A 14,726-nucleotide genomic window follows, 5' to 3' on the forward strand; every position below is an offset into this window, starting at 1 on the left:
TGATTTAGTGGAGCAAGTGTGGATTTACCACTATAAATACAGCATTTTGCATAAAAAATCACACACCATATTCTTATGGGGACAATAACAGAGTATCATCAATTGATTGTGTTTGTAAAGAAACACAGATAAAACCATGTTCATAAGAGAAATATAGACATTTTATTCTTTGTGAATAATCTCCACCCAGTCAGTTTCCTCAGGGAAGCTTTGATTTCCTTGTTCCTCATGCTGTAGATGATCGGAGTCATCACTGGCGGCAGCACGGAATAAAGAACAGCCACCATGAGATCCAGACCTGATGGAGAGCTGGAGTTGGGTTTCAGATATGCAAAGATGCCAGTGGAAACAAACAAGGAGACCACAATGAGGTGAGGGAGGCAGGTGGATAGGGCTTTATGCCTACCCTGCTCAGAGGGGATTCTCAGCACTGTTTGCAAGATCTGAGTATATGACACAATTAAAAAAACAAAACAGCTTGAGCCTAAGCATGCACTCAAGATGAGTACCTCAACTTCACCAAGGTATGTGTCAGAGCAGGCGAGCTTGAGTAGCTGAGGGATTTCACAGAAGAACTGATCCACCATGTTGCCTCCACAGAAGGAGATTGCAAATGTGTTCCTGGTGTGCAGTGAAGAATAGACAGTTACACTGATCCAGGCACTGGCTGCCATTTGGACACAAGCTCTCCTGTTCATTATAGTCTCATAGTGCAGTGGTTTGCAGATGGCGACGTATCGATCGTACGCCATGATGGTGAGTAAGGCGAAGTTGGCTACAGAAAAGAAGACGAGGAAAAAGACTTGGGCAACACATCCAGAATAGGAAATGGACCTGGTGTTCATGAGGGAATTAGCCATGGACTTGGGGATGGTGACAGAGATGGTACCGAGGTCCAGGATGGACAAATTCATCAGGAAGAAGTACATGGGGCTGTGAAGGTGGTGGTCAAGAGCTATGACTATGATGATGAGAAGATTCCCTGTCAGGACTGCCAGGTAAAGCACTAGAAACACCACAAAGTGCAAAATCTGCAGCTCCCGAATGTCAGAGAATCCCAGGAGAAGGAACTCAGTTATGTTGGTTTGGTTGGACATTTTCTTTCTTAGTTCATCGTGTCCTGCCTGTGGAGGGAAAGACAAGGGCAATGGCCAGGATTATAGTGAGAGAGGGAATGACTCCCATTCCCCTCTCCATAATATCTCATTATGTAAATGTCAAAGGTGCACAGCATTCATCACTTCTATTGACTGGAGTAGTGAGGGCTCCTCACTGCTCACAACCAGAGCACAACTCTGGTGCGTTATCACAGGAGTGTAAATTGGCATCGCTCCCTTAAAGTCAATGTAGCTGGGGTCAGTTTACTCCATCTGAGGATCTGGCCTAATATGTGGCTTGATCAAATGCAGTATGGAGGATGGAACAAAACACAACCCAAATCCAAGAATGTTAGCCAACCTTGTGCCCCTATTGCTACAGACACCAACTAAAATGCCCACACAGTCTGATTCCCACTTTTCTGGGAAATGCGGTGTAGACTCATCTGGAGTCCCACATGGCAGCTCGTCTGTGATGATTCCACCCCAATACCACACAGATGGCCTGCTGCCTGTTTACACATTGATTTATGGCACCACATTGTAGCTGCATTTCCATCTCTGGGCGATGATGGGCTAGTAGCGTCGCTCAGTTACTGCTAGGTTGTATTGTTTCCCTCTGTGACTTTATCTCTGTATTGTGTAGGTCAGTGGCAGTCAGGAGACTTGGGTTCTACTCTTGGCTCCACCACAGCCTCTCCTGCCCAGCCTTCCATACAGTTTTGCAACCCCCATGTGGCCTTTGGGCCAAAAAGTTTGCCCAGATTTAGGCTGAAATTGTTTGGTTCTCACAACCTCAATGAAAAGTCAATTTTTTCTGATGAATTTTTTTTAAAAAAATCTGATCTCTAGATGTCTGCATAATTTGATAGTTAAAGTCTCAAAGAGTTCTAATGACAATTCATATTTCTGATATTAAATTTTCCCTGTACATTAATACTCTAACATATTTAATTGAAATAGAAAACTTACTTTCATAGACTCATAGAATCATAGAAGTGGAAGGGACCTCGAGAGATCATCTAGTCCAGTCCCCTGCACTCATGGCAGGACTAAGTATTATCTAGACCAGAGGTGGGCAAACTTTTTGGCCCAAGGGCCACATGGTAGTTGCAAAACTGTATGGAGGGCAGGGTAGGGGAGGCTGTGCCTCCTCAAACAGCCTGGCCCCTGCCCCTATCCGCCCTCTCCCACTTCCAGCCCCCTGACTGCCCCCCTCAGAATCCCCGACCCATCCAACCCCCCCTGCTCCTTGTTCCCTGACCGCCCCCTCCCGAGACCCCTACCCCTAATCGCCCCCCCAGGACCCCACCCCCAATCCAACCCCCACTGTTCTTTGTCCCCTGACTGCCCCCTGGGACCCTCTGCCCCTAACCAACCCCCCAGCACCCCAACCCCTATCCAACCCCCCCGTTCCCTGTCCCCTGACTGACCCGACCCCTATCCACACCCCCGCCCCCTGACAGGTCCCCTGGGACTCCCACGCTTATCCAACCCTCCCCACCCCGTTCCCCGGCCACTGACTGGCCCCCCCAAATCTCTGCCCACTGTCCCCTGACTGTCCCCCAGGACCCCCGCAGGAGTGCTCTGCCCCACCGCCCAGAGCGCTGCCTGCACAGCAGTGTGGCTGCGGCGGAGGGAGAACAGCAGGGGAGGGGCCAGGGCTAGCCTCCCTGGCTGTGAGTTCAGGGGCTGGGCAGGACGGTCCCGCGGGCCAGATGTGGCCCACTGGCCGTAGTTTGCCCACCCTGATCAAGACTGTCCCTGACAGGTGTTTGTCTAACCTGCTCTTAAAAATCTCCAATGAAGGAGGTACCACAACCTCCCTAGGCAATTTATTCCAGTGCTTAACCACTCTGACAGTTAGGAAGTTTTTTCCTAATGTCCAACCTAAACCTTCCTTGCTGCAATTTAAAACCATTGCTTCTTGTCCTATCCTCAGAGGTTAAGAGGAACAATTTCTCTCCCTCCTCCTTGTAACAACCTTTTATGTACTTGAAAACCGTTATCACGTCCCCTCTCAGTCTTCTCTTCTCCAGACTAAACGAACCAATTTTTTTTTTCAATCTTCACTCATAAGTCATGTTTTCTAGACCTTTGATAATTTTTGTTGCTTTTCTCTGGACTTTCTCTAATTTGTCCACATCTTTCCTGAAATGTGGCTCCCAGAACTGGACACACTACTCCAGTTGAGGCCTAATCAGCACAGAGTAGAGCAGAAGAATTACTTCTCATGTCTTGCTTACAACACTCCTGCTAAAACATCTCAGAATGAGATTTGCTTTTTTTGTAACAGTGTTGCACTTTTGACTCATATTTAGCTTGTTATCCACTATGACTCCCAGATTCCTTTCCACAGTACTCCTCCCTGGGCAGTCATTTGCCATTGTGTATGTGTGCAACTAATTGTTCCTTCCTAAGTGGAGAACTTTGCATTTGTCCTCATTGAATTTCATCCTATTTACTTCAGACCATTTCTCTAGTTTGTCCAGATAATTTTGAATTATAACCCTATCCACTTGCAACCCTTCCCAGCTTGGTATCATCTGCAAACTTTATAAGTGTACTCTCTATGCCATTATCTAAATCATTGATGAAGATATTGAACAGAACCAGACCCAGAACCGATCCCTGTGGGACCCCACTCGTTACGCCCCTCCAGCATGACTGAACCACTCATAACTAATCTCTGGGAGCAGTTTTCCAACCAGTTATGCACCCACCTTATAGTAGCTCCATCTAGGTTGTATTTCCCTAGTTTGTTTATGAGAAGGTCATGCGAGACAGTATTAAAAGCCTTACTAAAGTCAAGATATACCACATCTATCGATTCTTCCCTATCCACACGGCTTTTTACCCTGTCAAAGAAAGCTATCAGGTTGTTTGACAGGATTTGTTCATGACAAACCCATACTGACTGTTACTTATCACCTCATTATTGTCTAGATGTTTGCAAATTGATCGCTTAATTATTTGCTCCTTTATCTTTCTGGGTACAAAAGTTAAGCTGACTGGTCTGTAATTCCCTGGATTATCCTTATTTCCCTTTTTATAGATGGGCACTATATTTGCCCTTTTCCAGTCTTCTGGAATCTCTCCCATCTTCCATGACTTTTCAAAGATAATCACTAATGGCTCAGATATCTCCTCAGTCAGCTCCTTGAGTATTCTAGGATGCATTTCATCAGGCCCTGGTCACTTGAAGACATCTAACATGTCTAAGTAATTTTTAACTTGTTCTTTCCCTATCTTAGCCTCTGATCCTACCTCATTTTCACTGCATTCACTATGTTAGACGTCCAATCGCTACCAACCTTCTTGGTGAAAACTGAAACAAAGAAGTCATTGAACACCTCCTCCATTTCCACATTTTCTGTTATTGTTTTTCCCCCCTCATTGAGTAATGGGCCTACCCAGTCCTTAGTCTTCCTCTTGCTTCTAATGTATTTGTAGAATGTTTTCTTTTTACCCTTTATATCCCCAGCTAGTTTGATCTCGTTTTGTGCCTTGACCTTTCTAATTTTGTCCCTACACACTTGTGATATTTGTTCATATTCATCCTTTGTGATTTGACCTAGTTTTCACTTTTTGTAGGACTCTTTTTTGAGTTTTAGATCATTGAAGATCTCCTGGTTAAGCCAGGGTAGTCTCTTGCCATACTTCTTATCTTTCGTACACAATGGGATAGTTTGCTCTTGTGCCCTTAATAATGTCTCTTTGAAAAACTGCCAACTGTCTTCTATTATTTTTCCCCTTAGACTTGCTTCCCATGGGATTTTACCTACCAACTCCCTGAGTTTGCTAAAAAGTCTGCCTTCCTGAAATCCATTGTCTTTATTGTGCTGTTGTAGATAAATCTCTGCATTAAGCATCTTCACATAACTTTCATATGACTTTGTATTATGCCTCTATTTTCCTACAACTTTGTATCAGATCCTTATATAGAAAACTTTGTATTGAGCCTTGGTATAATGTTAAAAATGTCTTTTTTCTAGAAGTAGAATAAGATCTCTCCCTCCCGCCCTCCCGTTAATCAATTGACCTGTTGAATGAATGAGGTGTGAATGGGTAAGGCGTGGAAGGCAAGCACCTTCAGACAGCTGCAACAGTTGGAGAGGAGATGGAAGCCAGACCCAAGAACAATAAAACTTGTCAAGTGGGCTCACTAAAGAAGATCAGACATATTGACAGCCTTGGGAGTTAGAAGTGATCACCTTCTTTTGAAAATACCCTCTTTGAAAATAAATATGGCAGCATTAAGACAACACCCAGAAGGAAGCAGCACAAAGGACCAATGGACACAGACACAGATTTCGTATTTGGCATAGATTTGCATGACAGGGAAGCTGCTATAACTATGAGGTGTCTTGCAGAGGACCCCAAGTCAACATCGGAGCATCGATCCGGATCGACAGAAGCCCTGCTCCACCCCTCCCACATCTAATTCACCTGGCCAGTGAAGTTAAGGGGAGCAACTAGTTGGTAACAACAACAAGATGGAGTGTGCTTGTGTGTGTATGTGAGTGCATGAGTGTAATATATACCACATGCACATGATAGAGTATTGATTAATACAGGTATTACCAATAAATGTGGTGCTTTGCCTTATTCCCCCTGAAAAGATCCTGTGCGGTACTTTAAGTACAACACTGTTTTTCCTCCTACCATTGCTTAGAATCATAAACTCTACCATTTCATGATCACTTTCACCCAAGACACCTTCCACTTTCAAATTCTCAACCAGTTCCTCCCTATTTGTCAAAATCAAATCTAGAACAGCCTCTCCCCTAGTAGCTTTCTCCACCTTCTGAAATAAAAAATTGTCTCCAATGCATTCCAAGAACTTGTTGGATAATCTGTGCTCTGCTGTGTTATTTTCCCAACAGATGTCTGAGTAGCTGAAGTCCCCCATCACCACCAAGTCCTGTGCTTTGGATGATTTTGTTTGTTGTTTAAAAAAAGCTTCATCCACCTCTTCTACCTGGTTAGGTGGTCTGTAGTAGACCCCTACCATGACATTGCCCTTGTTTTTTACCCCTTTTATCCTTACCCAGAGACTTTCAACAAGTCTGTCTCTTATTTCCATCTCAACTTCAGTTCAAGTGTATACATTTTTAATATACAAGGCAACACCTCCTCCGTTTTCCCCTGCCTGTCCTTCCTGACCAACTGTACCCTTCTATACCAATATTCCAGTCATGTGTATTATCCCACCAAGTCTCCATGATGTCAACTATGTCATAGTTGTGTTTATTTACTAGCATTTTGAGTTCTTCCTGCTTATTCCCCATATTTCTCACATTAGTACACAGATCTAAGATACTGATTTGATTCCCCCCCCGCCAGTTATGTCTTGTCTCTCCCTTATTTCTGCTATAGCAGCCCATGCTTCCCCCAGATTCCGACACTTCTCCCAGGTCTCCATGTTTTTGACTTACCTGTGGGCTTTGGTCACCTGCCCCCGTTGAACCTAGTTTAAAGCCCTCCTCACTAGGTTAGCCAGTCCTTATCCAAATATGCTCTTGCCTTTCTTCTTTATCCCAATTTGCAGTGCATTTGATCTTGCAGTGTTAGGAATCATTGGTCATTATCTATCTATCTAATCTATCTATCTATCTATCTATGCATCCACTGCCAGGATTGTTTGGTTCTCTCTCTTTCCGAAAGCCCCTCCCAGCTCTAGAGCTGATGCTGCTTGTGCAAGCTTCAGATACGGTCACACCCAGGATGTTCATGTTCTGGGGCTAAATAGCTGACTCCAGTCTCTAGGGCTGTGAGCCCAGGTCTGCTCTCACCTCTGGATCAAACCACCCTGACAACCTGCACTAGCTGATCCTAACCCCACAGAGTGGGAACAGTACCTGCCCTGGATCTCACACGATGGCAACGTCCCTGGAAGGACCCTTGGCTAAAAACAAGGAAGGGCTGAGTCACAAAGGGGGTCCCCACAGGATGGCAAAATAAAATATAAATTTGTAGCACAGACATGTGACCTACAATATCTAAGAGCCTAGTGGCACCAGAGTCTCAGCTGGCCTGGAACGGCCTGTTCCTTCATTAACTCCACATAATTACCTCTGAGTGAGCAGAGATGTTTTTCTCCTGCATTGCACCAGCAGCTCTTGGGATGCAGCCACCAGAGGAACCCACAGTTCAGGCTGTCCTGGCTCCTTGAAGTTGGTCACTAAGAGGTACCCAGAGGAAAACACTAAAAACTAAGGACCAGGTCCTGAGCTGGTGTAAATTGATGGTGTAAAGTTCCATTGACTTCAGAGTAGCAAGGGCTGTTTACACCAGTTGGGATCTGATTCATTTACTTCCATGGAGCTACATCCATTTACACCATCAGGGAATCTGGCCCATGATGCAGTTTCCAGTCCATATTCTTTGCCTGTGAAACTGAACCAAAGAAGAGTCAAAAGTTCATAATCAGTCTGCTCTTTCCTAGTACTTTATCCATTGAGATTAGTTACAAGGGTAATTTGTAGGGGTGACAGAGTGATTCTTTACCACTTGGGACAGAACTCTGGAGGAATTCTGTGTTGTGGAGATTTTCTGTATCTGATCTTCAACTTCTCTTGGGATGAATGGCCCAGCTTTCTTTCTTTCTTTCTTTCTTTCTTTCTTTCTTTCTTTCTTTCTTTCTTTCTTTCTTTCTTTCTTTCTTTCTTTCTTTCTTTCTCAGTAGTTCCATTTTTTTCCTTTTTGCAGACAACACTAAAATAAAAGGCTCCTTTGGCTGCAGATGCAATGTTTAAAAGTGTTAAATTCACACTAGACATTCATGTCAGAGAATGAAATACAAAGGGCCAGATCCCCAGTGGGTATAAATCATCCCTAGATCTATTGGAATCAATGGTTCAGATCCCCAGCTAGTTCAAATCAGTATAGCACCACTGGAGTGGATGGGTCAGAGCCCCAGTTTTTGTAAATCACCTCTGGCTGCCTTGGAGTCAAAGGGTCCAGATCCCCAAACAGCTGTTGTGTAAATCAGCCCCAGCCCCACTGAAGTCAATTAGACCAGTTCCTCAGCTGATGTAAATTGGCAGAGTGCTATGGAACTAGGCCAGGTTACTCGGATTGAATATATGTGCCGTGATGTTTAGCGTATTGTTTATTCCTTTATCTGAGATTTTCATTGCTGGACATCACAATCCCAGTTTAATGATCATGGAATATTCCAATAACATTGTTAATAGAAACCTGTGAGATGGGTACCCAGCCAGTAAATGAACTGATGAATATTATTACTACTCAGCAACACCCCTATAGTGAAGATTGCGCCAGGACTTCTGCTTAAAATTCCACCTTTCTTTAAAAAAATGATACGCTTAGTCAAAGTTCTTTGACATTTAATGTGCCTTAGGAGGGTGCAGGGTAGGGTTAATGACCCCAAATTTGGGTCACCTGAGCTAAGGGTTGTGGAGGTATAAGCCCAGTTAAAAGTTTCTAGGTTTGTTCATTTTGCTTAGAGCTAGAGATCAAACTATTGATGTGATGTTGGTCAAAATGGTCTCAAGCTGTTGAGTTTTACCCAATGTAGTGCATGGCCCCCACTAAATCTTTGGGGGACTCAAACTGAGAATGAAATTTAAGAAAATGTGCACATTTTACTGTGTGCTTGTGCCAGTACAGAAGGAGGGCTAGAGGGTTTCCTTTCCTTTCCATTCTGTAGCTCATTAAAGCTCATTTTTTGTAAGTGCACTAAAAGCTGAATGGTTACTCGGATTGCTCTGAAATTTGGTGTGCCTCAGGCAGGCATGGCGTGTCATTAGAGTTGCAAATTTGTTGTCATTTGGCTAAGGATTTCCAGAGTTATAAGCCCCTCCATAACTCCCATTTTCCTTCTGCTGCCTTATACTGTTAAACTGCGAGGCACTAATGACTAGATCAATCACAGACCTCATATTGATTGATGGCTGTGAACTCACCCTTCAATTAACATAACTAACAATTAGTTAACCAAAAGCCCTCACCTAAGACAAGAGTAGTTTTGGGCTGAATGGCAGGAAGTTGTTATAGTTTGAGTCCTGGGTGGCAATTTTTTTTTTTTTTTTTTTTTGCGAGGGGAGGAATGTAATCAAAGCTTTTGGGTGACAAATTAGACATGTTCATGCTTCCTGAGAGGGGAGGGATAATTAGGGGGCAGAGGAGTAGGGGTAAGGGGGAAGAGGGGTTTGGGACTGCAGCAAGGGGAGAGTGTTATGGGTGGGGGGATAAATGGGGAAGGTTCGTAGGTGGGGGGAAAGGTGGGGGATCAAATGAGGGAGGCACAGCACCCCTTTGCTCTGGCAGTGCACCCCAACCCCTGCACCTTCAACTCAGTCACTGCACCCAACCCATGCACCGCCAGCTCTGCCAGTGCACATCCAACTCCCTGCACCCTACAGCTCTACCAATGTATCCCGGTCCCCTGCACCCCCCAGATCTGCCAGTGCCACCCAACCCTGCTACACCCCAGCATTGCCAGTGCACCCCACCCCCCCACCCCATGCTCCCAGCTCTGAGAATGCACCCCAACCCATGCACAACCCCTGCACACATCCACCAGTTCTCTTAAGCCAGGTCTACACTACAGTCCTATATTGGTATAAATACATCACTTAGGGATGTGAAAAATCCACACCCCTGAGCGATGTAGTTATACCGACCTAATCCCCAATTTAGACAGCACTAGGTTGGTGGGAGAGCTTCTCCCATTGACATAGCTACTGCCTCTCACATAGGAGCATCTTCAATTAAGTGCTACAGCATCGCAGCTGCGCCGATGCAGCATTTTAAGTGTAGACCTGTCTTTTCCCTGTGAGCTCCCTGGAGCACGGACTGTCTCTGTTACTATAGTGGTGCAGCAGCACTGTTACGGTTATAGTTCAGGTTAGAATCATAGAATATCAGGGTTGGAAGGGACCTCAGGAGGTCATCTAGTCCAACCCGCTGCTCAAAGCAGGACCAATCCCCAATTAAATCATCTCAGCCAAGGCTTTGTCAAGCTGGGCCTTAAAAACCTCTAAGGATGGAGATTCCACCACCTCCCTAGATAACCCATTCCGGTGCTTCACCAACCTCCTAGTGAAATAGTGTTTCCTAATATCCAACCTAGACTTCCCCCACTGCAACTTGAGACCATTGCTCCTTGTTCTGTCATCTGCCACCCCTGAGAACAGCCCAGCTCCATCCTCTTTGGAACTCCCCTTCAGGTAGTTGAAGGCTTCTATCAAATCCCCCCTCACTCTTCTCTTCTGCAGACTAAATAACCCCAGATCCCTCAGCCTGTCCTCGTAAGTCATGTGCCCCAGCCCCCTAATCATTTCCGTTGCCTTCTGCTGAACTCTCTCCAGTTTGTTCACATCCTTTCTGTCATAAATATAATGGGAAGGGTAACCACCTTTCTGTCCACAGTGCTATAAAATCCCTCCTGGCCAGAGGCAAAACCCTTTCACTTGTAAAGGGTTAAGAAGCTAAGATAACCTCGCTGGCACCTGACCAAAATCACCAATGAGGAGGCAAGATACTTTCAAAGCTGGAGGGGGGGAGACAAAGGGTCTGTCTGTCTGTGTGATGCTTTTGCCGGGAACAGATCAGGAATGCAGCTCAGAACTCCTGTAAAAAGTTAGTAAGTAATCTAGCTAGAAATGTGTTAGATTTCTTTTGTTTAATGGCTGGTAAAATATGCTGTGCTGAATGGAATGTATATTCCTGTTTTTGTGTCTTTTTGTAACTTAAGGTTTTGCCTAGAGGGATTCTCTGTGTTTTGAATCTGATTACCCTGTAAGGTATTTACCATCCTGATTTTTACAGAGATGATTCTTTTACTTTTTCTTTAATTAAAAGTCTTCTTTTAAGAACCTGATTGTTTTTCCATTGTTCTTAAGATCCAAGGGTTTGGGTCTGTGTTCATCTGTACAAATTGGTGAGAATTTTTATCAAGCCTTCCCCAGGAAAGGGGGTATAGGGCTTGCAGGGATATTTTGGGGGGAAGACATCTCCAAGTGGGCTCTTTCCCTGTTCTTTGTTTAACATGCTTGGTGGTGGCAGCATAGGGTTCAAGGACCAGTTTGTACCTTGCGGAAGTTTTTACCCTAAGCTGGTAAGAATAAGCTTAGGGGGTTTTTCATGCAGGTCCCCACATCTGTACCCTAGAGTTCAGAGTGGGGAAGGAACCTTGACATAATTCTATAGTGGGGGGACCAAAACTGAATGCAATACTCCAGGTGTGGCCTCACCAGTGCCGAATAGAGGGGAATAATCACTTCCCTCCATCTGTTGGCAATGCTCCTACTAATACAGCCCAATATGCCATTGGCCTTCTTGGCAACAAGGGCACCCTGCTGACTCATATCCAGCTTCTCATCCACTGTAATCCCCAGGTCCTTTTCTATAGAACTGCTGCTTAGCCAGTCGGTCCCCAAGCTGAAGCGGTGCATGGGATTCTTTCTTCCTAAGTGCAGAACTCTGCACTTGTCCTTGTTGAACCTCATCAGGTTTCTTTCGGCCCAATCCTCCTTTTGTCGACAAAACTGTGTAGTGTAGACAAGGCCACAGTGTCACAGCTAAATATGAGGTAGAACAGATAGTTTAGCCTAAGTAGTTAGCACATATTCCAATGGACTATTCAAGATGAAGTGTCCCGTTAACACTCCTCCAGTCGTAGAACAAAAGAGAGCACACAGAAGCCCAAGTGGCAGCTGTACAATCTTCCCCCACTCAACAGTCTCTGGAAATGTGCCTCTACACTGCCCTGGAAGGACCCTTTCCATACATAAAAGGAGATTCCCTTCTCAATATCCCTGCATGCTTCCTTAGTAATGGACCACAAGGGTGCAAATTATTGCCAGTAATGTTGATATTAGTGTCATGGGGAGACATCCTCTGGGAACTGGACAAAGATCCCCAGTGCATTTCATACAAGCCACCATAAAGAAATCAGAAAAAACTAACAATTATTTATCCAGAGTGGAACAGCTTCAAATGGAGTGATTGTGGGAGCCTCACTTCAGAATACCCCTAACACTAACAACGAGGACAGGGGCTCTGGATCCTTTCCCTATGCAAGCCTTTGTCAATGATGATCTCTCACTCTACTCCATTCATCAGTGTGGTGTCTGAAGTCACTGACACATCAGGTCCCAGAACCCTAATTATTGAAAGAAGCCAGCAAGAGTGGAAGAACGACTCCCCCCTCTATTGAAATGGGGTACTACCAGTGTTGTAACACTCAGTGAGCCAAATCCAGCCCTGGTGTCAGAGGGCACAACCTTAATGTAGTTAACATTGCCCTGCCAGTTTACAGAAGAGCTGAATTTGTGCTGTTCCTCGCAAGACTCACAGCTCCAAGTCCGGAGACTCCTTGCAAGTTCCCAGATATGAAATGCCGTAAAATCAAGTGACAGAAATATTTGTTCATTTGGACTGGTAAGAAAGCTCAAACACTAGACCTCTTACCAGTAGTGTAAGAATATATGCAAAATACACTGACTTGGCCCACCAAATCCTCACCCATTCATCCTGGGTAACATTCTCCTTCCTTCAGTATAAAACTCTCCCATTAACCGACTAATTTTTCACCATTAACCAACTGCAAAATTTCCCCCATCAATCAACTAGAACATTCTCCTCCTTCAACCAGCTGTAGACTTCTCTACTCTCCACTAATCAGGCAAATCAGTCCTTCACCACCCATAGACTCCTCTGCCCTCTACTAATGATAAGATTATCCTCCATTCACCCACCAAAACATTCTCCAGCAGAACCAGCCATAGACCTCTTTGCGCTTCATCACGCATAGTCTTCTGCACTTGACAACAATCACAGACCTTCCCTCCTCCTTATTCCCTATTCACAATCCATACAATTCACCTTAACCAAACTGGACTTCTTCCCTTTTCACTGACCAGGAGATCATTCCCCATTCATTGACTTTAACATTCTCCCTCCTCAACCAGTGAAACTTCCATATAATTTTCCCATCAACCCAGCCAAGCCCTCAAGGAAAGCTTGGGAGAATAGGTAGGCCAGCAGCACATCCTGAAGGTCAACAGACTTGGTTTTCAGCTTCAGAAGACAATTCCAGTGTCAATGAAGCATCATTGGTTTATTCAGGTGCCTCAACAGATTACTGTTGCCCTGGTGTCTAAATTAGAGTGAGAGGAGGGACACTGTACCTTGATGTTTTCCAATGAGGCCTAACTGCCAGGGATGTTAATGTTGTTTGGCTGGGAGGTTGCTCTGATAGGTGATGAATGAATGTCAATATTTATTGAAATATACAGCATAACATAACAACAAACAAAGCTTGAAAGCAGGGCTGGCCAAAACATGGGATTTCTTCTTTGTGGGAAATGTTGCTATTTCAAAATTTCCCTCTAACTGAAAACTCGGTGGGGGGCGGGGGGGGGGATGTTTTAGAAACACCAACACATGGTGCTTCAGAAACAAAATTTGCTCCACAGGACCCCGGCATCTGCTGAGTAAAATTGACATTCTTGTAAGTTTCACGGCTGCTAATAGGAGCAGAATGTGAGTTTCACTCAACAGGTGATTCCAGGCTCCCAGGCCAGCTGGTTGCCCAGACTATGAGACTCAGTGGCCATTTTGGGAAGCCAGCTGGGCCGGAAGTCTGGAAGCCCTGGTGCTTCTGGGCCAGGGCTGTCTGCATGCTGAGACTGCCCTAGAGCCATGGCCCCTGGGAACCCAAACCAGGATCTTCAAACTTCCTGCTTCTTAGCAGCTCAGCTTGGCAGGCAGGGCTCCATTGCCAATCTGACCTTGCTTCCCTGAAAGTTCATCAAACCTGAGATGTTCTGTGAATTATTTTGGGTTCTATGAATCAGCATTTTTGGATAAAACTCTGTTTCATCAGAAATTTTCCATCCAACTCTACTTGTGAGCTACCCTGTGATTTACCTCTGCTAGAAGCTGGAGTAACCTCCTACTCTGTATCACTGGAAAAACTGAATGTATATACAGCTAAATCTTTTTCGTGTGAATAATTACATTGCTTTTTCAGGGAATGTGATTCAGCTGACGTGATGGCCCCATGTGGATATTCCAGCAATGCAGACAGAAACGTTCATGGAAACAGTGACATTTAGGCAAATGGGATGGGGTTTTGGTGAGTGCACGCAATGGCACTTGCATGGAAGCTAGGGAAGGAAATGGTCTTCCAAATGCTCACCATGTTGGTCAACATCTTGGTGATGAGCATGCTGGTGAGCAGGATGTCCAGGAGAGACAGGTTGATGATGAAGAGTCGGAATGGACTGGTGAGTCTGGAGAAGAAGGCCCAGAGATTCTGGCTTTGAGATAAAATTGTTAGTTTATGTTAATAATTCAGACCCCAGAAGTGGAGATTTCAGAGTAATAGCCGTGTTAGTCTGTATTCGCAAAAAGAAAAGGAGTACTTGTGGCACCTTAGAGACCAACCAATTTATTTGAGCATCAGCTTTCGTGAGCTACAGCTCACTTCATCGGATGCATACTGTGGAAAGTGTAGAAGATCTTTTATACATACAAAGCATGAAAAAATACCTCCCCCGACCCCACTCTCCTGCTGGCAATAAGCTTATCAATAAGCTATTGCCAGCAGGAGAGTGGGGTGGGGGGAGGTATTTTTTCATGCTTTGTGTTTAT

The 14,726-nt window shown here is 44.8% G+C and overlaps 1 protein-coding gene across 1 annotated transcript; it reads right to left on the reverse strand.

The window, feature by feature from the left end:
- Nucleotides 1-140: 140 nt before the first annotated feature.
- On the reverse strand, nucleotides 141-1,097 carry LOC141998139 (olfactory receptor 14A16-like). Its single transcript, XM_074970781.1, has one exon. It carries the CDS (start codon nucleotides 1,095-1,097, stop codon nucleotides 141-143), a length of 957 nt encoding a protein of 318 aa, XP_074826882.1.
- Nucleotides 1,098-14,726: the final 13,629 nt, after the last annotated feature.

Source organism: Natator depressus, chromosome 14 (assembly GCF_965152275.1).
Source record: "Natator depressus isolate rNatDep1 chromosome 14, rNatDep2.hap1, whole genome shotgun sequence".
Taxonomy (NCBI): Eukaryota; Metazoa; Chordata; order Testudines; family Cheloniidae; genus Natator; species Natator depressus.

Excerpts from the sequence above, each read along its gene's own strand:
- LOC141998139 (XM_074970781.1), bottom strand. The coding sequence starts at position 1,097 with ATGTCCAACCAAACCAACATAACTGAGTTCCTTCTCCTGGGATTCTCT.